Source organism: Talpa occidentalis, unplaced genomic scaffold (assembly GCF_014898055.3).
Source record: "Talpa occidentalis isolate TD23 unplaced genomic scaffold, MPIMG_talOcc4v2.1 talOcc4.8, whole genome shotgun sequence".
In the NCBI taxonomy this organism is placed as follows: Eukaryota; Metazoa; Chordata; class Mammalia; order Eulipotyphla; family Talpidae; genus Talpa; species Talpa occidentalis.
The window spans coordinates 9,252,505-9,278,080 of record NW_023605194.1 but is presented as its reverse complement, the minus strand read 5'-3'; the positions used below and the strand labels follow the sequence as shown (position 1 = coordinate 9,278,080).

At 47.3% G+C, this 25,576-nt stretch overlaps 1 protein-coding gene across 1 annotated transcript; it reads left to right on the top strand.

Moving 5' to 3' along the window:
• Window positions 1–201: 201 nt before the first annotated feature.
• LOC119233517 (pancreatic lipase-related protein 2-like) lies at window positions 202–18,198 on the top strand. Its single transcript, XM_037495932.2, has 13 exons — window positions 202–241; window positions 453–501; window positions 947–1,101; window positions 3,012–3,137; window positions 5,028–5,162; window positions 5,840–5,951; window positions 7,298–7,417; window positions 8,392–8,511; window positions 10,721–10,839; window positions 12,610–12,739; window positions 14,688–14,799; window positions 15,655–15,822; window positions 18,081–18,198. Exons 2-13 carry the CDS (start codon window positions 453–455, stop codon window positions 18,142–18,144), a joined length of 1,410 nt encoding a protein of 469 aa, XP_037351829.1. The 5' UTR covers window positions 202–241; the 3' UTR covers window positions 18,145–18,198.
• The last annotated feature ends 7,378 nt before the right edge of the window (window positions 18,199–25,576 follow it).

The following is a 25,576-nucleotide window of genomic DNA, read 5'->3' as shown; positions in this document are numbered from 1 at the left end:
GGGTAATAGCACTCTGCATCCTAACGTCAGTTTTCCTTCTCTGGAATCTCACTTTATCAACAGTCCCACTTGCAAGCTGAGCGGGCTGTATGTGTTTATGATAACCCAGGTTCAAAGCACACACGAGCAGAGCCCTATCTATCCCTCCCATCCCTTCTTCTAAAGAGTTCAAAGATAAAGCCTGGTTATAAAAGGCCATGACCAAGTGCTGGGTTGTAGGTGGAAACTCTGATGTGGCACAGTAAGTCACAGTGGGCAGGGAACTTGGGAGGGCTGGGGCTGCCAGAGGGATGTGCCCCAGAAGTGGGGGCTGCCACTGATTCTGGGGTCCTGGAGTGCTACTTCCAATGGGGAAAGCCTCAGCCTCGGGGTCTCCCCACCGCAAGGGAATACCTTATGGAGCTCAGGTGGCTGAGTTTCTGTTTCGCTCACTGTCTTTTTCCCTAATATAGATGCTGTTCTCTTGGACAGTGGGCTTTCTCCTGCTGGCCACAGTCACAGGTAAGGATGGCATCACTATCTCTTAAGAGAGAGAGGGACCATGCCTCTCTCCTGGCTGGAGAAGACCTGGATGGGTCTCCAGGGAGGCAACAACAGGCATCATCATCACTAGAAATTCATCACCGTCAATAGCATCAGGTAGTGCTGACTCCCTCCCCAGTGCCAGGCCAGTGCTGCGTCCAGTGGAGATGTCAAGACAAATCAAGTAGCTTCTCTGCATGACCAAACTCACGCCCAGGCATTTGATAATACTTGATGCTTGAATATATGTAATAAGCCATCCAGGGCTTTCCTGGAAGAGGCAGTTTTAAGGCAGAAGTTTCCCAGGAATTTTTAGCAATCCCATAGCTCACTTGAAGGCAAGAGCTGCTATGCGGCTGAAATGCTGTTCTTCCTTTCAGAACCTCACAAGTATCTGACCTGTCTCTTCCCCTTCTTGCCCCAGGAAAGGAGATCTGCTACCAGCCTTTTGGATGCTTTTCCAATGAAAAACCATGGGCAGGAATCCTTCAGCGACCTTTAAAGATCTTTCCCTGGGATCCCAAGGACATTAACACTCGATTTCTTCTGTACACAAATGAGAATCCAAACAATTTCCAAGTAAGCACGGGTATGGGAAGACTGCATGGAGGGTAGACAGAGGCGTCCACACTGGAGCCTTCACACTGTTGCTTTAGAACTTTCCAGATGACACTTCTTCACCAGCTTTAGACCAAGAACCCAACTAACTCTTGGGATCACAGACCCCTGTGTGTATCTGATGAAATCTATAGACGCCAAGCCTAGAAACTTACACGATCCCACACTTGTGCTGGGACTTCAGGTGCTACCTGGCATTGAGCCCTATTCCCAGGAGGTGTGGGTATGAGCAGGGTTTATGGGGGAACCCAGGCCTGGTGTTTCTCTGAAAGGGTCTGCCTTCTGCACAGAGCAGTGGAGGGAGAGAAACCCCTAGGGCTGGAGAAGTGAATCCTTGCTAGGGAGCCAGAAGACAGGACAGGAGAGGGACTTTTAACCACACAAGTGAAAAGGGGGGGACCCTTGGAGCAACCTCTGTTCCCAGAACACCTTCTATGTAGAAGCAGGACAGGTTTATCCCAGGTGCTTAGAAACAACCAGAAAGAACTTTCTCAGACTATTTTCCTGGTGTGTATCGTGTAGGTCTTTTTGCACTTAGGTAATTAGGTGCCATGCTAGCTTTGTGAACATGTCTATTCAATTCTTTCCCCAGGTCTGGAAAGTTCTCAGACTTTTTTTTTTTTTAAAAGATTTATTTATTTATATAAGCACTGGGTACAGTCAGAAGAGTGGGAGGGTGAGAGAATTCACCAGAGCCAGAGCGGGGAGCAGAGCAGGCAGAAGGACCGAAGTACACTGCTGAGGGGAGCAGCGGGCGGCAGGAGAGGTCTGCGCGCCATGTGGGACCCTCCTCCGGTGGCCGGGGAGCAGCCGGGGATCGAACCAGTGCTGCAGAGGCTGCGGGGCAGCTTCGCAACCCAGCGCTCAACTGCTGCGCCACCGGGGAGGCCTGAAAGTTCTCAGATTTTGAGAATAGAATGGTATTGACAGATGGGATGGGGGGTGGAGGTATGCAAATCAGGGTCAATTCCCAAAATCTGCATGGAAACTAGATAGGTAGTGATCATTATGCAATAGAGACAAATATCCAGATCTAATGCTGTCCTCCTGAAATCTATATAACGTTATATACCAATGGTACTTTTATAAAAATTAAAATGAAAAAAACTTGCTCAGAATTCAAGCTGCTCAGAGCTCCTATCCCCCACAGAGGTCAGAGAGCCAGATATCAGTCTGAGGCCACCCACGGTGGGATTCTTGGTGACAAACTCCCCACTCAACACCTCCAGCTGGGAGTCTGCTTCCGTGGGGTTATCATGCTGTTTCGTTGTGTGGTCTTGCTCCAAGCATCATGTCCTTGGGGACTGGTGGATGGGCCTGAATAGGGGGTGGCATTAGGACTATTCTTAAATCCTATGAACGTGTGATGCCCCTGGCAGCTCCATTGAACTAGGAGCCAGCTGCTCTCAGGAGAATGTTTCTAAATGTGTAAAATTAAATATTGGATAACAAAGGAAACCAGTTCTACTGGAAAACAGCAGAACATTTTAAAAAGATAAATATGAGAGATATCACTATGCGTGCATGGTGTTGCTTTATTATCTAACCAAATAACATGGCCTAAGGGGTGGTTTAGTAAAACTGTATTTAATATAATAATGAGTATAAATGATATTTTAAGCTATCTGCAACAACTCTGATGTGACATCCTGGTGACAATGTTGCTAAGGTGACTGTGCTTTGATGCCCAACTTCATAACTAACAGAAAGTTTATGAAGTTATCCTCATACCCCAGGTCAGGTCCTGTTCTAGTCTGACCGAGCTCCACGGGAATTGTATCTGTGACCCCAATCTTGCTGAACTACTTTGAATGGCTCCATGCCATTCGAATGGCTCCAGCATTCATATTTATCTTTTCTAATTAAACCAGCTGCTCAGTGTCATGGACCTAAACACCGTCGAGGCTTCAAACTTCAACCTGGGCCGCAAGACCCGCTTCATCGTTCACGGCTTCATAGACAAGGGGGAGGAGAAATGGCTGTCAGACATGTGCAAGGTAGGGGCCCCTCCTCACCTGGCCACTCTGCTGAGACCCCATCCCGATCAAATCAAACACTGTCACCCCAATGCCTCAAGACCTGGACAGGAAATACTCCAGGGAGATGCGGGTCCTTCCTGAAACCACCTCAGGAAGAACCTGGACTCTCAGTGGCATCCAAGGTCAGGTTCTCCCAACCCACCCACTCCTGCCCAATCCCCTGAGGCTGGAGAGACCCAGAGCCCAATCAGAAAGCCCCAGGGAGGACACTGCAGCAAATAAACTTCCGTTCATCTACACGATCCAAGCCACTAGCTACTCGTGCTTACTGGGCGCTCCAAATGAGACTAGCGTGACCTAAGAATTGAATTTTCAAATATATTTCATTTAATTAATTTTTTAATTTTATTTATTTGTGCTTACAAGAGCTGGGGTGTAGGCCAGAGGAGTGGGGGGGTGGTGAGTGGATTCACCAGAGACACAGTGGGGAGCAGAAAAGGCAGATCCACTGAAATGTACTGCTGAGGGGACCAGGGGGCTAGACAGGAGAGGTCTGTTGTGCCATGTGGGTCATGTCCCTGGCCGGGGATTGAACTCGTGCTGCAGTGTCATCAGATAGCTTCATAGTGCTGAGACTTAACCTCTTGCACCACCAGGGAGGCCCTAATTAATATTTTTTAGTAATACGTGGCTAGTGGCCTGGGTGTTGGACTGCACAGCTTTTATGTTTTTCTCATGAATGTTATTAGTGAATTCTTATTCCACATATCCTTTTCCCAACACTGGTGAATCATTTCAGTCTTTGTCCAAGCAACACTGTGAGGAAGGTCTAGTTGTGGCCCCCATTTTGTAGATGAGGAAACTAGGACCCTTGAAGTTTCAATACCTACCCAAATCCTTGGGAATGGAACACAAAACTAAGTCTTCTGTTCAAAAGATACCACAAGCCCATCCTGTGTGCCCACAGCTTAGCCTGTAGGGGATGAACTTGGACATGGCTTCAAGGGACTTAGTCTACACTGCTCCAGACCTCAAGCTACTTCTACTTAAGGGTTCTCTGTCACTCTATGGGTTGGGGTGTTCACAAATACCCCTGAATCCCAGAAGGAGGCAATGTGGCCTGGAGATGGGACAGTTGGGGGTATGAGTTCCAACATGATGTCCTGGCCTCCAGCCATCTCCTCCCCACCTCAAACCAAGGTGCAAGGTGAACCCAAGCTGTGGAGTGACCCTTTCTGGCATTTTCCCCCATCAGAGAACCAGTGTCTGTGCTCGGACAGTAGACTGTGGTCACACCACATGACAAGGAAGAAGGATGTCTCCCTGGATTGTACCCAACCTCAACCTCAAGCTTATCTCATTAAATATGCCCCTCGAAACCTTGTATCTCCCACGGTTGCATTGTTGGGATGATAGAAGCAGCACTTACAGCAGCACCAGAGGCTTGAAGTTGTAGTTCAGGGAATCAGTGAACCCCCTGTAGAGGACCTGGCAGGGACTATCTTGACATTCGAGGGTCATGTGGCTTCAGGTTGTCTGTGTTGTGGCTCAGAGGCTGACAACAGGCACACAGGCTGTGCCAGCGGAGCTCTGCGCCAGCCAGGGATGTGGCCCTTGGTAGTAGTTTGCTAAACCCTGATCTAAAGGATCTTTCTGATCCAGTTATGTCAACAAGCATCTGTGAGCATTAGACAAGTCACAGGCTCCAATTCAAGCCTCAGCTTCCACATCTGTCAAGTGGGGATAATATGCCCAGCTCACATGGGCATGGTGAGGATATGACCAGTATGAGGAATGTCAAGGCTCTGACACTAACCAGAGGCTTCAGGACTGTGGATTCTCACCTCTGGAGGAAGCAGCCTGTGGTTGTCAATGAATCAGTTTCTCCCTCTTTCTTGTCTTCTCCAGAACATGTTTAAAGTGGAGCAGGTGAACTGCATCTGCGTGGACTGGCGGCGAGGAGCGCTGACTGGGTACACCCAAGCAGTCCAGAACACTCGCGTGGTGGGAGCTGAGCTCGCCTACCTGATACAAGCCATGTCGGTGAGCCTCAAGCCACATCTGGTAGCTGGGGGTCAGTAGCTGGGGGTCGGTGAGCCTCAAGCCACATCTGGTAGCTGGGGGTCAGGGAACAGGCTGGGAGAAAAGGGGGACGGGGTGGGGGCAGGCCAGCAAACTTTGCTCCCAGAGGCAGCCTGGGGACCCACACACAGGCAGGACTAGAAGCCCAGGAGCACCTTTCTGGAGATGAATGTGCACCCTTCCCACTTCCCTTTGGCCCTGCAGATGGATCCCCAGCTGGGGAACTTGGAGCAAACCAATCTCTTTGAACCTCAGTTTCCCTTTATGCAATAAAGCCTTTCTTGCAGGCTGTTCTGGGAATTCTAGAGCTGGCTGGGCTGCCTGGCAGATCTCAGCCCAGAGAAGCAAGGTCCTTCACAAGCTTCTGGAAGGTCTATTCTGGGCAAGCACAGAGCAGGCGCAGACACTCTCCCAGATAGCTGGAGCCCAGACAGGGGAGGGAGTCGGCCTCCGTGGAGGAGCCTGCGGTGTGCTTCAGCGGCCTGCAGTTGAGGCGGCAGCCGCTGGTCAGCACTGTTGCCCTGCATACCGGCTGGCTGCCTGTGGGAGATGGGTCTCCCCTCCCCGAGCTCCCTGCCAGGCTCCTCCCCACCCCCAACCCTTCACCCCCTCCCTGACAAGCCTTCCCTCCCCTGCAGACCGAGCTGGGCTACCGCCTGGAGGACGTGCACATCATCGGCCACAGCCTGGGCTCCCACGTGGCGGGCGAGGCGGGCAGGCGGCTGGGAGGAAAAGTGGGCAGGATCACAGGTAGGGGTGCTGGCACCCAGCCTGGGGCACCGCGGGGAGCCCCGACACTCGGCACTTGCCATGGAGAAGGGCGCCCCTACTGGTCCTCCTGGAACCGATTTCAGGCGGTGCCTGAACTTAAGTCAAAAAATAATTATCTCTATTATTTTTACGTATATTAGAAAATATGATTGTAAATAAAAATGCTTTCATTTATGAAAGAAATGAAAGATATAACTGACACATTAAGCCCGTGACTTAGGGTTCTTATTGCTAGTCCAGCAAAAGGGGAAAAGAGGTGAACTGATTTTTTTTTAAAAAATTAATTCATCGGTTCTACAAAAATTTATGTTGTGACAGGCACAGGCAGGAAATGGAAGCGGGTAGCTGACCTCTGCGGCCTGGGAGGGACTCAGTAAATAATGAATGTATGGGTGGCGCCCTCGGCAAAACGAAGTCTCCCAAGACAGATGCAGTTATTTATTTTGTGCAGCCGCATCAGCACATCCCTTTGGCAGACAGCTCAAGTCAACTGTTAATGAATGTCTCCTGAGCTCAGGGCATTGAGTGAGGCTAAGGGGCTAATAGTCCCTGGGCTTTGACAAGGGCCCTGTAATGGGGGCCACATCCACTTTCTGGGTGTGGAAACTGAAGCTCAGAGAGCTCAGGCATGTGGCCCCAGCAGAATCAGGGCAAGAATATGGCCCTGGGTGTGAGTGTGCTGCTCCTCACAGCCTCTGCTTTTCCTTGAAGGTGAACTGGACACACCACCTGCTTCAGGAAATCCACAATCTAGTCCAGGAGGCAGACACCTAAGGAGGCAAATTTAATTCAAACCAGAACTGATAAATGCAAAATAATTCTATACGATGTGGATGGAATGGGCTGAGAACGCAGAGGCTAGATTTCCAGGCAGCGGTGGTGTTTGCGCCAGGCCTTGGAGGGGAAGGATTTAGCAGCGGAGGTGGTAGGGAAGAGGACACAGGCTGGGGAGCAGCGCATGCAGGACACAAGGGATCAGATAGTGTCTCGGGACTGGGAGGAGCCGAGGGGGGGCCAGGGGACTTGCTGTCTTGGAGAGCAATACCAGACAGTAACACAGATGCGCGGAAAAGGCAAGAGGGAAGGGAGAGGTGCAAGGACACCACCCAGACTCTGCGTGGGGCTGGGGGCTGGGACTTTCTGAGCGTTCTTTGACCGGCAGTGGGCCCAGTTCCAGCCTGTCTGTCCCAAGCAGATCTAATTCCCCAAACCATGCCTGCTGGGTATGGAGCCCTTTGCCCAAGATGTTCACGCTCGGTTTGTGGGTTCAGGGTTTAGAGTCTGGTTTGTCTGAGAGTGTGCTCCCTGTGCACCCGCCCCCCCAGGGCTGGACCCCGCAGAGCCATGCTTCCAGGGCGCGCCCGAGGAGGTTCGGCTGGATCCCTCCGATGCCTTGTTTGTGGATGTGATTCACACGGATTCCTCTCCCATCATCCCCAACCTCGGTGAGTGCCACTCTCCACCTCAGACACCGCACAGTGCATCCTGGTGGCCCCACCCACCCCACCACCCACATTTGCAGGGGTGATATTCAAAATGGTTAACTGCAGGAAGAGCGTGGGTCAGCCAGTCAAAGCAGGTGCCACCCGCAGATGACCAGGAAGCACAGCGTCAGTGGCGTCAACCTGGGCACCCAGGGAGGATGAGCGGCCTGTGGGAGACTCTCACTCAGGTTTGCAGCCCTGTGACCTTCCCTCGCGGCCAACGTCCAGAGTGGCAGATGTATTTACGCCTGATACTTGGCTCATCCCTGCAAAATGCAAACAGTGATGCTGATAGCACTTAGTGAGTGCTTACCATCTGCTGCATTGAATGCTGCTCATTAATGATTGTAACACCCCTAAAACGTGGTTGTTATTATTATTACCATTTCATAGCTGAGGAAACTGAGGCTCAGCAGAGTGAAGTTATCGTCCAAGTTTATAGGCTGAACCAGGCTGCAATCACAGGTCTGTGTGTCTCAAGAGCCAAGGCGCCTAGCCATCACTCTCTATAAAACAGTGTATGTGGTCTCAGTCCAAGAACATAAGGTAGACATCAAAGTTGAAAAATGATTAAAGGAATAAAAGTCACACCAATCCTGATAGATGTTTGCTGGGACCTCACGTAGGGCGGCACGTTGATTTTGTTCAGGGCCTCTGCAGGACAGACAGACAAACAGAAAAACACATACGAATACATGTGTGTGCTCACCCAGAGCCGACCAGCCCCCTTTCCTCTGTTCTCTCCTCCCTCCTTGTCTTGCCAAGTGCTCATCTCTGAGAACTTTCTGCAGAGCCAGGGACAGTGGTGGCTGTGCCAGGGGAGAATTTGCCAAGAAGCTTCTCGTCCTGGTTGAAATGAACTGAGCACCTTCTGTGGCCCCTACTTCAGCAGGGACCACGGACCTCCCCGCTCACCTCTGCTTACCATGTTTCAGGGTTTGGAATGAGCCAAAAGGTGGGCCACCTGGATTTCTTTCCAAATGGAGGAAAGCAAATGCCTGGATGTAAGAAAAACGTCCTTTCATCCATCATCGATATAAATGGAATCTGGGAAGGTAGGTGGAGCGGGATAGCATGCCGGAGCTGCTCCCTCGGGGAGAAGGCGGGTGTGGCCTGGCCTTTCTCACAATGAGTCTGCCCTGGTGCTGAGTGCTGGTGCCAGCTCACAACAATGTTAGCACATAGTAACTCTGATTTTACAGATCCGTTTATCGACAGGGAATCAGGTTCAGCACAGTCATAAAGCTTGCCTGACCTCATGCCCAGCCTGTGCCATCCATCCGTCATCAGGCTGCTGAGCTGAGCGGGCTGTCACCTGGCATTTCTGCCTTTGACCCACTGTCCTGCCTTCTGTACTGGCTGCCTGAAAACTGCAGGACACAAACAATGCTGTGAAAGACATTGATGAACTTGCCTTTGTTGTCCTAGGAACAGAAAGTGGGGGGCATGTTCTTGGGGTTGGGAAGTGCACGCTAGGAGAGGGAGGCCTGGAGGTACAGGCTCTATCTCCCAGAGCAGGCTGGGTGCTCCTAACATGAGCTGCCCTCAGGCACCCTCTCCCCTCGCTGACCTTAGCTCTACTCATGCACTTCCCTGGAAGCAGCGTTGGACTCTGTGGACTCTCATTTCACCTTCTCGAGCCAGCCTTCCCCGGGCCCAGGCTGGCCACCCCAGCTGTGGCAGGGCCTGACTCACAGCACTCACTCAGCACGGTCTTGACAGTGAGCTGAGCCTTCTGTGGCATTTGAATCTTCCAAACATTGAAGTTAAAGAGCCGACTCAGTAAAGCAACGGCCAAGATCTAGCAACCAGAAGTGGAGCCTTTCACCTCCTCTCTGCTCCACGTCGGCCAACTCCAGGAAGACCCGGCTGTTCTGCCCCCTGACAGAACACCAGAGTCCCATGGGGGCCCACGGGTGAGGAGCAGGGCACACACAATAGAAAGGAGCCAAGGTTTAATTAAAGAGGCAATTTCCAGTGAACAGGGAACAAGCGTCTACCCTGCGGAGCTCTGAGTCACGCAGGCGCTGGGCACCGGGAACAATTACTTCCACCCGCTCCTCTATTGTGGGATCCCTGGGCAGCAATTTCAGATGAAAGAAACAATTAAGTTTGAAGCAGGTTCTGTTGTCTGGTAATGAGCACTGGTGTGGGGCACGGGGACCTGGCTTTGGCTGGAAGCTGCTGGCCCGAGGGCACAGTGGAGCTGGGGGTGTGGACAGCTAATCCCCCCACACAAAGGGGAACTGTCCTTTCTCCCTGGGTGGCCGATAAAGCCCACCAGACTCCCCAGAAGTGGTCTCCAGGCACATCCTGGGTTACTGAGGATCAGTGGAGACTTTTGTACCAAGTGGCTGCAGAAATGAAAACAATTTTCCAAAGGAGGACTTTGGTTTAAAGAAAAAGACAGTAAGATGCCCTGAGAGTGGCTGGAGCCAGGGTGAGCTTGCTCTCCACTGCTGCTGCTCCCTGGGCTTGGGCTTGGAGCAACGAAAGGGAGGAATTCCTGGCCTGTGGCCACAAAAAGGTTGGTCTTGTGAAGTGTGTGGCCAGTGTGGTCCCTGGTAGAAACTGGCCTTTACAGGGGCTGTTCTTTAAATGGGAATGGACTGTTGTCACTGAGGATGGAAAGATTTTCATGGAAAATTCAAGATACTTGTGATTTTTGTGTGTGTGTGAAAAATCAGAAGAACCAGCAGTCTGGGTTTAATCTTTTATCATGTTACAAGGGGGTGGGGGAGGGGCGGTTAACTGGCTGGCTTGGGAGCCCTTTAAAGGTATTAGTAGCCTCTCCTCTCCTCTCCTCGCTGGCTTTCTCTTGCTCACCTTTCTCTCCTCTCTCCTTTTCTCCTTTGTCTCTCCCTCCCTCTTCCCCAACCTTCTCTCTTCCCCATATGTATTTCTCACTCCCCGCACCCCCTCCACGCTTCGCCTCCAGAGGACTGGACAAATGTGCTTGTTAGACCTGCCCCCTTGCCAGCACTTGGCCAGCCCTGACGATGACTACCACCTTCTCAGCCAGGGGACACAGTGTGGGGGGGGGGGTGACTCTAGCCAACAACCATTATGAAACTACCCCCCAGATGTCCCAATTTCCCCAAAGTATGTCTGAGTCAATGGTGGCGGCTTTAAATGGTGGCCTAGGCACCAAGGAGTGCAGACTCCCCTCTGGGAATTGTGAAGGTGGTTCCTCTCTGGGTCTGAATGTTCAGGTTTCAAAAGTGAACAGCCTTTTGTGAGCTCCTGTGACCTTTGCTTTCTCAGGAACCCGAGATTTTGTGGCTTGCAATCACCTGAGAAGCTACAAGTATTACTCAAGCAGTATCCTCAACCCCGACGGCTTCCTGGGCTACCCATGTGCCTCCTACAGTGAGTTTGAGAAGGTAGGTCACGCCAGGGCTGCAGGAGGGGCTGGGGGCTTGGCGTGTGAGCAGAACAGAGCTGTGATTCCAGGACCAACGAGGGGAGGCACTGGGAATATCTAGCTAATAGCGCCTCCTTCCCTGGACAGAGCTGGGAGAATAGGGGCAGGTGGCACAGACTGGACTGTGCGGGGCTTTCCCTACACCCCCAGCTTTTCATATGGAAAATGCTAAATCTACACAGAAGTTGAAAAAGCACAATGAACACCTGTACAGCCATCACCTAGACATACCCACTCTTAGCATCCCCTATGGCTGCATGTGAATACTGTTCCCTAAGTGAAAGTAAAGACATTATGACACTCTACTCATAAATGCTTCAGCATTCACCCCAAAGAGTAAGGTCATTCTCTAAGCAACCTTCATGGAATTTAGCAGTGATGTGCTAGTATTTGCTACTATAGCGTCCATACTCACACTTCTCTACATACTTCAGTAATATGCTCTAGACTTGGGGTTCCCCCCGACTCCCTTCGTCTTTATTTCTCCCCTATATCCTGCCTTCCCTTCTTTTCACTCTTTGCCCCCCATCTTTATGGCTTCTGTTGTCTTTTCTCTCTAGTCCCCTCTCATCTAGAACCCTTCCCCGGGTTTTCCTTGGTCTTCCAGAACATTGACAGCTATGCGGATTCCAACCTAGGTGTTCGGTAGAACATCTCACAGTCTGAACTTGATGATTTCTTTCTGATTCCCTGGGTGATAGCGGGTCATTCTCGGTGTGTCACAACCAGAGATGTCCATTCTATGACTATATCCCTGTGACTGATGACGTAAAGTCGGATGAGTTGGTTAAGGTGGTGTCTGCCTGATTTCCCCATGATAATCACGCTATTTTCCCCACTAATCTATGAAGGGATACTGTTCCCCAACAACAAAGCAACATGAAAGATACGAGCCTCTTACCTGAATCAATTATTACATAGGTGGTTGCTAATGTCTGAAGTATCAACATCTATTTTTCTCAAAAGTAAATATAAAAGTGTTTTATAAATATAAAATAGATAGAAGTTTACACTCACATGTTTTCCTCTCAAAACTAATTTTGAGATGCCTGGGCTGAGAGGACATCCTATTTGGTGCCCACTGTCTGGGAGAGCTCATTGTGCAGCCTTGGCGTGCCAGGCGTTGCCAGGGCGAGGCTAACAATAGACACAGCCTCCTGCATTTGTCCTGTGCTCTCAGGAGGCAAAACAGATCTTTGCCCTGCACATGATGGATGTGGGAAGGGAAAGAACAAAGGAGAACAGATGCCGTGGCACAAAGTACTAGTTTGGCCTGAAGGGAACTACCATTTGGGAAGCATCGAATAGGATCAGTTAATTCTCAACAAATAATACGCATGGGGATGAACGTGGTCACACATCTTCTTTCTCTGCTCTTTTGAAACAACGTGTTGTCCCTCCTACCCCTCCCTAGAGCGGTCTTGTCTTCCCCTTCCATCTTCATCTTCCTGCTTCCTGGGTATGGCTGTCTCCCCAGGTACTTCTTTGGGGACCCTGCAGGGCCAACACATTTCTATGCACAATTTTGATGATGGGTGGTGGATTGGTGAATTGATGGCAGAATGAGTGGCTGAATGGGTGCTTGGATGTGTAGGTGGGTGAGAGGATGGATGGAGGGTAAATGGGTGATGAATAGAGGAGGGGTAGATGGGAAGACGATTGACTGACTGATTGAGGGGGTGAGTCAAAGGAGCACCATCAACAAACAGTCTATTTTTTTTTTCACTAGAATAACTGCTTCCCTTGTCCTGTTGGAGGATGCCCCAAAATGGGTCACTTCGCTGACCAATTTCAGGGGAAAACCAGTGCTGTGGGACAAACCATTTTCCTGAACACAGGAGAAAGTGGCAATTTTACTCGTAAGTTTCCATTTTACTCATTTAAACATTCTTGCAAATAATTTTTAAAAGATATACCAGCCTCATCGTCTGGACCCTTGGTTAGCAGCTGACAGAAACTCAACTCCAACTAGCTGAAGTTGTAGCAGAAGGACAGGAGGCTGGCATTTGTCTTGGGTCTCATCTGCTCCCCTTTAACCAGTGATCCTGATCAGTGGGGGCAAGTGCGATGCATGGTTCAGATGGGGTCACATGTCCCCCCACCCCTGTGGCAGGAAGGATGGACCCATTAACAGAAGAACAGAAAAGTGGGCAAAGTCAGTGTAAGCCAAGACATCACCACCATGATTATCTGTCTTACTAGTGTCCCTGCACACACACACACACACACACACACACACACACTCCTCGTGTCATTTTTGTCAAGCTTCTCAATCAAAAAGGTACAGGGCAATAAATTCATCAAGATTCATTTGTTATAACTAATGTCTGAATAAAACAGTAATTATTTTCTGAGGGAGTTTTAAATTTTTAAAAATTTTCTACAGCGCTTAACAAGATTCTTTTCACATGTAGTACTCCATGCACTCCTCACAATCTTTGTCAAGAGAGATAACAGCATGGCAGTGCCCATGACATCTGACATGCATGTTCCTTTCACCCAGCCCTTCCATGTCTCAGAGCGTACCCAAGGAGAATGCTTGTGTACATACATAGGAAGGTATGACCGAGGCTCCCTTGCCACTCCCTGCTCTGGTTCCCCCAGCCAGGGAGTCCTACTTTATTTCTGTTCCTTTTTTCCTTAATCAACTTTTTCTTTCTTAAAAAAAAAAAAAAGGAAGGTATGACCAGGATGTCCACTGTACAACTGAGGGGGTGGGGGAGAAAAACCCTTAAATGACTACCCCATTAGTAAACAACCAAATACTGCCCGTTTTGTGCCAGTAAAGGAAGGAGACAGCTCTGGGGACTGAAGAGAGAAAATCTCGAAGGCGTGTTAAGTAAAAAGGCATCATCCTGTATCAGTCAGGGTCCCAAAATGAGCCTGAACTTATCCGTGTGGTTCAAATAAAGGCATTTCACTGAAGCCTGCTTTGTGAGGTGTAGGCAGATTTAACAAAAAAATAAAACAAAACAAAAACCCAGGGTTGCTGAGGCACCAGAATCTGGTAGCTGTGTAGCCTCTAGGATGGAGCACTATCATAGCAGAATCTGGCATCTGGTACAGCAGCAAGGAAAGAACAGAGAGCAAGTTTCTCTACCTCTTTCCTCCTGTCTTCAAATGTCCCATGCAAGCCTCTGACTGGCTGAATCCAGCCCAAAGTTGGTGATAAGGATCCCTGGTGGGGGTGACTTTCTGGAACACAAGAAAGGGCAGAGGCTGGACCGTGTAGGGATGGTGGAGATCATATAGAATAGCAGTAGATGCTATTTATGGAAGAGGGAAAACACCTATATATTCTTCGATATACGTGTTTGTGTGTGTGTGTGTCTGTTTGTGTGTGTGTGTGTGTGTGATGAGTGAGGAGGCCAAACTGGTTATGGAGGCCAAACTGGTTATCTCAGGAAGACACCTGGGATGGAGAACAGGTAGATGGTGTGTTAACAAAAGGGTATTTAAATTTATCTGGGTTGTTTTTATATTGAGAATATGTCCATTGTATATGAAAATAGCCAAAAAAAAAAAAAAAAAAACCTAAAAGCATTGGATTCTTTGTCCAAATGTCAAAGCCACAAACCTCTCTCCCTGTGCAGATGCAGTAAATGGCTCTGATAATATTTACTTCCCAGAGTCCCTCACCCGCACCTAAACCCTGAATTCCTGATACCCCAACTTCATTGAAGGAAACCATGAGTTACATTCCCCTTGACTTTTCCACCATGGGGAATTCAGAGCTTGGGAAAGGAATGCTTCCATGGGTCATTTTTTTCAACAAATTCATTGAACCAATTGTATTTCTTTGGACAGGTTGGAGATACAGGGTATCCGTCACGCTGTCTGGAAAAAAGAAAATGAGTGGTTACATCAAGATTGCTTTATATGGGAGCAATGGAAACTCAAAACAATATGAAATTTTCAAGTAAGTTCCATGATAAAGTGAAATGACCATACTTTCCATAGCCGATTATTCATTAAAAAAATGGGGTGTATAGTTAGCCATCCATTGTTATACAGAACCATGAACTCCTCCAGTATTAGAGCTGAAAGGAAGTCTTAGCATTGAGTTCAATCACCTCATTTTACATAGAAGAGTGGAGATCAGAAAGAGAGGGAACCCACTATTTCAATTGAGTGCTGTGCCAACTCCTTTTGGAATGTCAATTGTCGCTTCCTGATATAGGTGTTGTCAATGTCAAATTATCCTCAGACAGTATTGGCAGCTCCCTCCAAGAGACATTCCACTCCCCACATATACATACACATGGAGCCTGGGGCCAGCTTCCTGTTGCTGTGGTAACCTCAGCACCGAGCTTCTGCCGGGCATAGGAGGTGCTTAGTAAATATGTGTTGGATGAATGCATAACTGTATCCTAAAATTAGATTCTGTGTTTGCACTCACTTTGACATAATTATTTTCATGGTAAGTTAAAGGTCTTTGACAACTTCTTATGCAGCCTAATGAGGTGCTCACAACTTGCCTCCATTAAACTACATGCATCTTTAAACAAGACATTGTATTAATTTTTCATGTAGTGAAATTTTAGGGTCAATATAGGACATCCCAGATATTTGACTTCCCTCTAAGGACTTCCCTCTAAGGTGTGTTCTTCACAAACACATGTGTGTTTTAGCAACCCCTGAGTATGTATGAAGTCATTCAAAGTATTTTCAGAAAACCAGCAAGAGCAGCTATTGTTTGGAGAAGCAATGTATTGCTTTCAGCCTATGTTTTCATATAGCCAGCTGATGTAACATTTCCTGTCTGTGCTTTCAGTGGATCCCTCAAGCCAGATTCAAGTTATATGGATGACATTGATGTGGACCTCAATGTTGGAAAAATTGAGAAGGTTAAGTTCCTCTGGAACAGCAATGGGATAAATCTCTTAAAACGCAAATTGGGGGCTTCTCAAATCACAGTGCAAACTGGTGAAGATGGGACTGAGTGAGTATCTTTTTTCCCACCTAAGTCTTATTGTCTCTGTTTACCTACCAGTCAGTCTGCACATACATACATACAGTCACCCACCTACCATCTATGTATCCACCCACCCATCCATTCATCATCCCTTTCTGCCTATCCACTAATACTTACAGTCTACTTTCCAATCCACTCATCCATCCAGACCTTTGCCTCTTCATTCTTTGATCATCTGGCCATCATCCCATCCACCTACCCACCTACCTATTCACCTTAACCCTCCAACTACACACCTGATTTACTTTGAACAATGAAATAAATGAGGCAAATTCAAATTGGCAGCAACAAGGGTGAGTTGTAAGGCATAGATCTGAGACACAGGCAAATATGGGACTGTTTTATCTCAGATGATAAGGAAAACACCTAGGGGGTACTTGTAGGAAATCTCCCCACTCGTTTCAGTTGAGTGCAGTTATTAATGTAAATTGGTTTGTTTGGAGACTATGGCAGCAGAGGGATATTGACTGCGTCAGGTCTAGCTCACTCTTCTCATCCTGTGGAAGTCAAGTCTGACTTAGTAGGAGTGGAGAGAGGATGCAGCTGCATTTAGAATATGGGAAGAAAGGCCACCTTGAAAGGAATAATCAGAATATAATGGCATGTTGGAGCCAACTTAGCCATTACCTCTCAACCGTTCTCATTTGAAGATGAGCAAAGGGAGACTCGAAAAATCAAGTAATTTGTCTGGAGCCATGTAAGGAAGCTAGAGGAAGAATATTGAACTCCAAAAATACATATTGAGATCTTGCTCAGCTGCATGACTTAAATGCTGAGTGTGAATGGTGATCCCGATTCCTCAGCCAGCTCCTGGAAGGGTCAGAGTTCACATCACTGTGTGTTACTTGGTATATTTGGGAGCAGAGCAGGAGCTAGGGGCACAAGGACTCCACCCATTCTTCTGGCATCCAGCCCAGTGCTCTTGCTCAGTGCCCATCTGACTCACACACAGACATGAGGGCTGAGGACTCTACAAGGCCTGACAGTGGAATGCATAGCGGTAAGGTCTAGATTTCAGAGCACTTAGGTAGGGGTGGGTGCAGGTATTGATTGTAAGCTCACACACTATGTATCCTGAACACCGAAGTCCTCATGCCACAGAAGGATGCCCTCGTCAAAGCGCTGCCTTCTGAAGCTGAGCCTTGAGGCAGGGCTGGCTGAGCCAAGTACCCCCTCTAGTCAAAGATACTTTTAAGGTTCATCCCTGTGGTAGCCTGAACCATTGCTTCATTCCTTTGTTCTCAAATAATATTCTATTATATGGATATTTATCCATTTCTCAGTTGATGGGTTGATGGGGTTGTTTCTATTTGTGGGCTATTATGAATGAAGCTGCTATTGACACTTTTTAAATTTTATATATTTCTTATATCATTTTTCATTTTTGCATGATATATGCATTTTCATCTTGGTTTTAGTCCCCATGCAATTCCCACACCCCTTGTTTTGATCCTACTCCCTCCTCTCCCAACCCCGTAGCGTGTCTCTGGTTTATAGTTGCTTGTTGATTTTGACTTTTACTTTATTATAATTAGCAATCAAAAAAGATAAACTCATCCAATTTGCAGCAACATGGATGGTGCTGGAAGGGATCATGCTCAGCGAAATAAGCCAGAAAGAAAAAGAAAAATACCAGGTGGTCTCACTCATAGCAGGAATTTAGAAAACCTAAATAAGGGACCAGGAAAAAGACTAATTATAATATCAACACTTTTGTGCAGGCTTGTATGGGACCATTTGTTTTCATTTTTCTTGGGTACATGCCAAATTGCAGAATTTAAGGTTGTATGGTAATTCTATGGTTCAACACCTTTCGAGAAACTGCTAGACTTTTCCAAAATGGCTGCCACATTTCACATTCTATAAACAGTGCACGAAGAACCTCCCCCATGATCCTAACCCTGCAGGGAACATTCACTCTGGGCAGACTGGGGCTCCCCTCACTCCCGGAACCCATGGACAGGCCCACTGGAGACCTGCCCATTTTGTAAATGAAGCCTTATAGGTTTACCCAGCTGATTCACTCTCTGCTCAGTAAAAGGACACAGGAAGGAGGATGTTCTTTGAACGTTTTTTAGTAAGAATCACTTGAACTCCACCTGGTGTTGCACAGCATTCAGTCAAGGGGATCTGCATGCCAGGGGGTGCCAGAATGCTCTTGACGCACCTGTGGTTGCATTTCCTCCAGCCAGAACGCCTCAGGCTGAAAATATTTTCTTCTGCAGGTATAAATTTTGTAGCAGTGACACCGTGAAAGAGGACGTCTTGCAGACTCTTTCCCCTTGTTAAAAATCTGGTGCTGCTCTCGCATCTCTGTAGTAATAAAGTTTTAATACCCTTGGTTTAGCATGGAGGTGTCCGCTTACATTCTTCATGGGTCACATTTCAGAAGTGATTTTGGAATTGTAGAAGTGGGCCCCAGGAAATGCCTGAACCTTCCCACCAGCCCTCCTTGGGTTGAAGGGAAAAACCTCAGCACCAGGCAGATAGGGCTAACACTGAGGGGCAGAGTTACCTCCACCCTTACCCTGCCAGGGAGTGGCAACTGCCAAAGTGACCCTGGGTGCTGGATGAGTTCACAGGCCTGCTGGAGTGTAGCCCTGGCCACCCCGAGGGCCTGTCTGAAGTGAATCTGGCCACCTCCAGGCTCTCAGAGCCAAGGAGCTGCCAACAGCTGTGCCCCCACCTGAATGAGTCATGGAAGCATCTTCCTGATCCAGAGGCCCCTCCCCCAACCTGGCTGCAGGACCCAGCCCACTATTGTTGGAGGCCAGCTTGATGGAAAAGATGGAGCTTTCTTGTTGACCCCATGGCTTCCTGACATGAGGCTGCTGGGATGGAAGCTTATAGGGTAAATGAATTGGTCAGGTTTTTACACCACTAACCTGTGACTATCACCTGCATTGATACAGAAGGTGCTTGGGTGTGTAGGTGGGAGGCACACTTGCCTGTGGGCGTGCATGGGTGTGTGCTACTGGCCCTGAGGGCTGGGGATATGGGAGCAGCTGCACTCAGACAGGAACAGCTATGCTGGAGGGGCTAGAGAGGAAAGGCTTGGCTGTAAGAGGACGAGCGCTGGCTACAAGAGGAAGAGACCATGAGAGAATTCCAGAGAGAGCCCGAAGAGAAAAAAATAAGGAATTATTGGGGCCCTGGGAGAACTCCCATTTTCCCTGTGCCCCCAGCCTCCCTGCCTTGCCAGCCTGCGGATGCCCCCTAACAATTGGCGTAGAATAAACATTACAGCCTAAAAAAGCCATTGAGTGCTCCAGGATTCTCCTTTATCGTTCTGCCAGAATCAATAGAGAACCTACCCTGAGTGACTTTCTATAATTCCAGGATGGCCCCACATCTGCATCTATTCAAATCCTGATTTATCTACCATTGGTCCCTCCTGAGACACAGAGCAAAAGCCTCTCTGCTCTTTCTCTTGGACACCTGTGTTTGTCACATCAGATCCCTCCATCTTCAGTCTTGGATTTTGTCACATCCCCAGAATCAGGCTGTGATTCCCTGCACTACTAGTGAGGTCACACCCAAACCTAGGGCACACAGCTGGAGCCAGCCAAGACGGCAGCGGAGTAGATGGCTTCATTTTTTTTTAATTGAATATTTGAGTTGCTCCTGGAAATAGCACTCAACATAATATACATGATTAAAATAAGTATTTTATAGCATGCAAACCTATCTGAATGCCAGTCTGAATATGGAAAAGCTATTTGGGTTTAAAACCACACTGGACAGCCAAATGTTCTTTATAAAATAGCGCTTAAAATAAAAGGAACTTGTGGGTAAACTCAATAAACTTTCACACCTGGGATTTTTTTTTATTTCCACTCACCCACACTCGAAAAGAGATTGAAGTAGAACTGTTCTATGATGGCTCATTTCTGTCCAGTGTGGAAACCAGTTACTGAGTCAATGTTAACTTCCTAGCTTTATTTCTTAGCATTTACTAGCCAACCACAAGCCACATAATTCCACAAGGATCTCACTGAATCAAGATGTTATCAGTAACAAAGATGCAATAAAAGCCCTTCACTAAGAACTGGCTGCCTTCATCCTGTCTTCGCTGCCTGCATAAGAAGGGGAAAAAAATGAACACTTTATAAAGCTATTTTGCAAAATGTTCTGTTAAATGAGCAACAAATTACTTTTTCTTTTACTAGCTTTTAATGCTAATAGTGCCATTTATTCCTGACCTTCGGAAATATGAGATATTTTAAATGACAACATAAAGAGAGTTCTTGTTTGAAAACGCAAGCTACTTTAGACTACATATTATTACTTATAAGTATAGCGTGTGCCAGCATCACTTATTCCGGCATCCCATTTATATCTAACTGATATATATTTCAGTTGACATTTATTGTTTTCCTGCATATGTGTCAAATTCCTTAATGATGACTCTGACAAAGGCGTGGAGCTCAGTATATATAAATTACGTTTGCTACCATATAATCAGTGTTATCTATTAGAATGCTATTTGTGACAAATCATGTTCAAAATAAAAATTGAATTGATTTTTCTGTTATTTTAATATTGTGCCGCTCACAGCAAGCCTTTGATTGAATCTTAAACACTTTAATGCTCTATTTTTGTTTGAGGCAGATCAGAAATGGAGGTTGCACTATTCACAAAGCTAAAACAATTTGTAAAACAACAAAATCAAATTTCAAAAAGCATCTCTATTTGCAAGCCAAGGGAATAAATTTGGTAAAGCTCTCATTACAGGGTACACAACTTAATGACAAAAGCCTAGCGCACACGTTTAATTTCTATGCATCCATTTTCACCTAAATTAGATTTTAACTTTAATGCTGGGTATGAAAAGCCTCTACAGGCCTTTGTTTTTACCTTTTCTCTGGAGCAATTGCAGGCTTTCTTCCAGCTAATATGAGTTCCCCATCACCCTCGTCTCGCTCCCTCTCTGAGTGGGGTTTGAGCTATATTCTCCGAGTGCTGAACCCGTGAAGTTCTTCAAAGGAGTCTCTCTCAAGGGGGCAGCTGCTTGACCCATATTTGCCTACAAAATGACTAGATCCTGACTAGAGTCACCTCTTGGGTTCATTGGGGGTTCAGAGCAGAGTTCAGCAAAGTAAAGCCCACAGGCTCCTAATAATGGAGCCCTCCAACTAAAAATAGTTTGCCTATTTTAAATTTGTTTTAAAAATTCAAAAGAGTAATATGTTGGGTATAGGAACATCAGGCAAAATTAAAATTTCAGTGCCTATTAATGAAGTTGTATGGAAACACAAACCCCCATTCATGTGACATTGTCTATAGCTGCTTTCCTGCTGTGGGGCAGGAAGGACCATGGAGCAAGTTTTCTGATCCAGCAGACCAGGTATCAGAGGAGTCCTGGAGCTCTCAGTGGCTTTTGTAGGTTTTTTAATTTAGACTTACCTGGTACACAGCAGGCAAGGGTACACAGCAAGCTTCACTCTAGCTGGGCTCTCCGGCATTCTCTGCTCTCTGCTTCTGTTCGTTCTTGGCTTCTGCTGGCGTCCCCGTGACGCCGCCCTTTAAAGCCTAGTCTTAGCCCAGTTGAATCCCATCTACCTATGCCCGCACCCTACTTCAGGTGCCCACCATCAGGCATGCATTTGGGACCACAGTGTTCCCTCATCTATCCTAATGGCAGGAGGGCAGAAAAGCCTGATACTTTTTACCTTACCCTACGCCTGCTAAAATGGCAGAATTTAAGTAGCTGGGACAGTAACCAGATGTCCCACGAAGCCTAAAATATTGACCATTTAGTCCTTTAAAGTAAAAGTTTCGCATCCCTGGTTTAGAAGGGAAGCCCTCAGTGATCTGTGTCCTGCTGAAAGCATCTTCAGGGCAGGGGACTGAGGTAGCACTCAAATGAAGTGCTGCATCACAATAAATCTAATCGATAATCTTTTGGACACTCTAGCAAAGGATCTTCAAAATGTTTGTAAGTAGATAAAATGAGGATAAAAGGAGAACCAAGTGAAACGAAAACACTCTCCTTCACCAAGCTGCAGATATGATAAAAACGTGTACACAAATTATAGAATAAGTCAGAAAGGCCCGTAGATGAAGAGGTCAAAAAACATTTTAAGCACTCACCAAAAGTGGGTTGAGATTAAGCAAGTGGAAGTGGTTTTAGGTAAATTGGCCCAATGCCAATTTGACTTTGGGCCAATTTACCCAATTTAAATTAGGGTCTCTTACCAGCTGATAGTTACCCAGACCCTGGAGCCAGTTCTGACACTGAGAAGGACAAGGGACTGCCCCAGGTAGAAAGAGTGACCTGGGGAAGATTTGCCCTTGGTGTCAGGAGATCTCACATCCGAAACAAGGACCGCAGGTCAGAAGGACCTTGGGTTCAGTGCCGAGCTCCTCTAGGCCAGGGAGAGCCTGGTGTCCTTTCCTGATGATGCCCCAGGCTGGTCAGGAAAGGTGGGGTACATATTCCCCCTCAACCCTTGGAAAATCCAGATTAAAGCCAAATCTGGGCATGGGACTTTTGTTAGGGATGCATCAGCCACATTTGGGGGAGGATCATGTATTTGGAGGGGAGGTAGGTCCTTCTTTTTTTTGAAAAATCATGGAGGCTTGTGTCCCCCACTCTGCCCCCAAGCTCACCCTCATCAGTGGAAATAAAGAGAGGCTGTCAGGATAATGGGGAGCTCTGCCTGTCTGAGCCATCTCACCTCATGACAGTTCACCCTTGAGAAGGGACCTCAAGACTAGGCACTGGGCAAATTGGATACCTGTTAGGGGAGAGGGGCAATTTGCTCAAGAACCCAGAGACCTTTTAGGAAGGAGGCAAGACTCCAACTCATTAAACTTGGAGGAAGGCAGGCGGCTGACGAACAGGGCCTCAGAGCAGAGTGGGAACATTAGGGCATCAAATCTTGAATCTAATTGAAACTTTTAACTTCTGTGTTTTGGTGGTTGTTCCTTTTTAGTGCTTTGAGCTGTGGCCACAGGAAGAGAAGGTCTGCCTGTGAGTGTTACGCCTGCAAAATGCATGCCAAGTCACAGTGTGGGTTATGGCATTTAATTCTCCCATGTCATCTCATGCAGGACGATTATTACCATTTCTAACTGAGAGCCAAGACTTGTGAGTTTCTCTGTCAAAATCAGTCGGTTATGGCAAAAACTGAGCACCCCAAAGCCCAACTCTCAACATCCTTGGTCCCGTTATACTGGCTGTCACATTTATTAGGTCTTTGTATTTCTCGTTTATCCTCTCATCTGCTTTCTGAGTTGATTGGGGTTAAAACCATGACTCAGCTCATTTAAAAGGCGTTGGTGTGTTGGTGTCGCTGTGACAGCAGTCACAGGGGAGTTCTGAGACAGCAGCAGTGTGGCATCAAGGTCAAGTGCTTGGACCCTGACTGCCTGGCTTCATCATCCTGGCTCTGCCGCTTATTGTCCCTGGGACCCAGGCGAACCTCTTAACCTCTGTGTGGCTCAGTTTACCCACCCGTACAATGAAAATATTTGTACGTGTTAAAGAAGGCTTCAGTAAAGCACTTAGGCCAGCTCCTTATACAAGCAAGCACTCTGTGTACACTAGCAGCTCGGTGTGTGTTCTTGACTAGTCACACCTGCTCTGCCTGCCCCAGGGAAAAGAGCAGTGTTGTGAGAGCACTTCATTGGGGACCAGGAACCTGGAATCCTCTGCTGTTAATGACATCTCTGTGAGCACTTAGAGACTCATGCCCCCCAAAATGTGTTGGCTACAGCAATTTCCCAGGTCCCTTTACCCCCGTGGTAACGGGTCCCATTTACTGAACTCAAGTGGCCACACTCACTTGCTGAATCTCTTGATCTTCATACTCGGCCTACTAGGTAGTCTTTCTTGTTATCTTCATTTTACATAATAGGAATTTGAAGCTCAGAGTGGTGAAGGAAAGGTCCAGGATCGCACAGCCAGAAAAAAAGACAGTGTTGAGATCTGAACCCAGGGAGTGGACTTCCGTCCATGACCTTCACAGCAATGCTGGAGCAAAGTTAAATCTGTTAGTGAGATCCTGCTAGACTCCTGGTTACCTCTCTGTGGGGTGGGAGTGAGTGGGGAGCTGGAACACCCCTCCCAGCATCCTGTCTCATGGAACTATCAGTTGTCCCACAGAGAAAGAAAGAAGTGACCCCCAAGGAGCACTTTAATTGCCACGGAAGTCAAACTCTCCTGATAAAAGGCCCTGTTGTCATAAGAAAACATACAAATCCTTACCCTCTGGTACTTAGGCATTTCCAGACCCAGGGAATTTTGTCTTATCAGGTAATGGAATTGTTTTTAGTGGCAAGAATGAGCTCATTACGGATGCAGCTTGTGCTAATAATGATAATTTGCTGTGCAGTAAAATCACCTCTCTACCTCCCCGCCCCGACAGGCAACGCTTTAGAAATTATAGGCTACAGAGAAACAGAAAAGATAAAGATTAAGGAAAAGAATTACCATGCGGAACTGCTTTAACAAAAGGGGTTACAGATTTGCACATTGAACTTGGTGATCTTAATCATGAAGTTGTAGAAGAATTAGATACTATTAAACAATTTTCTTAATTGCCTTTATTCAATTTTGTTACCTCTGTCATGGGGTTGCTGTTGTTTTTGTTTGTGTTTCAGAGTTCAAGCCATTTTATAAAGGTTGATGCCAAATGAATTAGTCAGTGATAAATATTGATGCCGGATGTGATCCTGTTGGTGGGATCAAGCTTAGGCAGTTGTAAGATGCCATTCGCTCCCGGCACCCCTTAATTTCCCAGGCAAGGACCTCAATAACCTTGAGCCCGGACCAGTGGAATACAAACTCTGTGGGTCTGGGAAGGAGATCAGGCTTACGTAGTTTCCATGTCACTCATTTCTGAGGGTCCGGCAGAAATGCAGCAGGCAGACCCCTCCCTCTGTACACCCCTCCGCCCCCCGACAGGTGAGGGAGCTGCCCCTCTCCTGGTTTCCCTTCTAGGACCATGGAGTCTCTCCCAGGGTTTAAGAAAGCTAGAAAATTATTCTGACTATCCACTGTGCTCTGTCCCAGTCTTTTGAGCACCATCAGCCAAATAACTACCATCAGCTGTGGCTTGTTTCCTGTTTTATGTTTGTTTACAGTTTTATGTCCTGCTTTTTCATGCACAGTATCACAACTATTTTTCCATAATATTTTTTATCACGCTATTATTTTAATAATGATATGTAGCATTGTGTTAGTAGGATAATCGCTATATATATATGCCCTATATATATTTATATAAGCCATATATACACACACACACACACACACACACACACACACACACACACACACCCACAGTTGTTTTCCTGGATAAGATTCTTACCTGTTTCCAGGTCAGGGACAGCCTGCAAGCCTTTTCTCAGGATAATGCATTAAGTAAAACAGATGATATTACAAAGGAAATGAATGTAGTGAGATATTATCAAGCTATTTTAAAAAATGTGAAATAGCCTTAACAGTGTTTACTTATGTTGAATGAGAGTTGGTTTGAGGGCAGGCACAGTAGCTCTAAGTACAGTTGTTGGGGAAACAGGATGCCCTGAATGAACTCCACCCACTAATGTTTTGGGGACTCCACTCCCATGCCAGAGAGATCCCAGGCAACTGGGACTACAGCTCCCAGCATGCCGTGGACCTGCCATGACCCTTGACTTTTTGAGGGGCATTTCTGCAAACGAAGGGTGGAGTTAAGAGCTGAGCTTGGGAGAAAAGGGAGGACATGTGGGC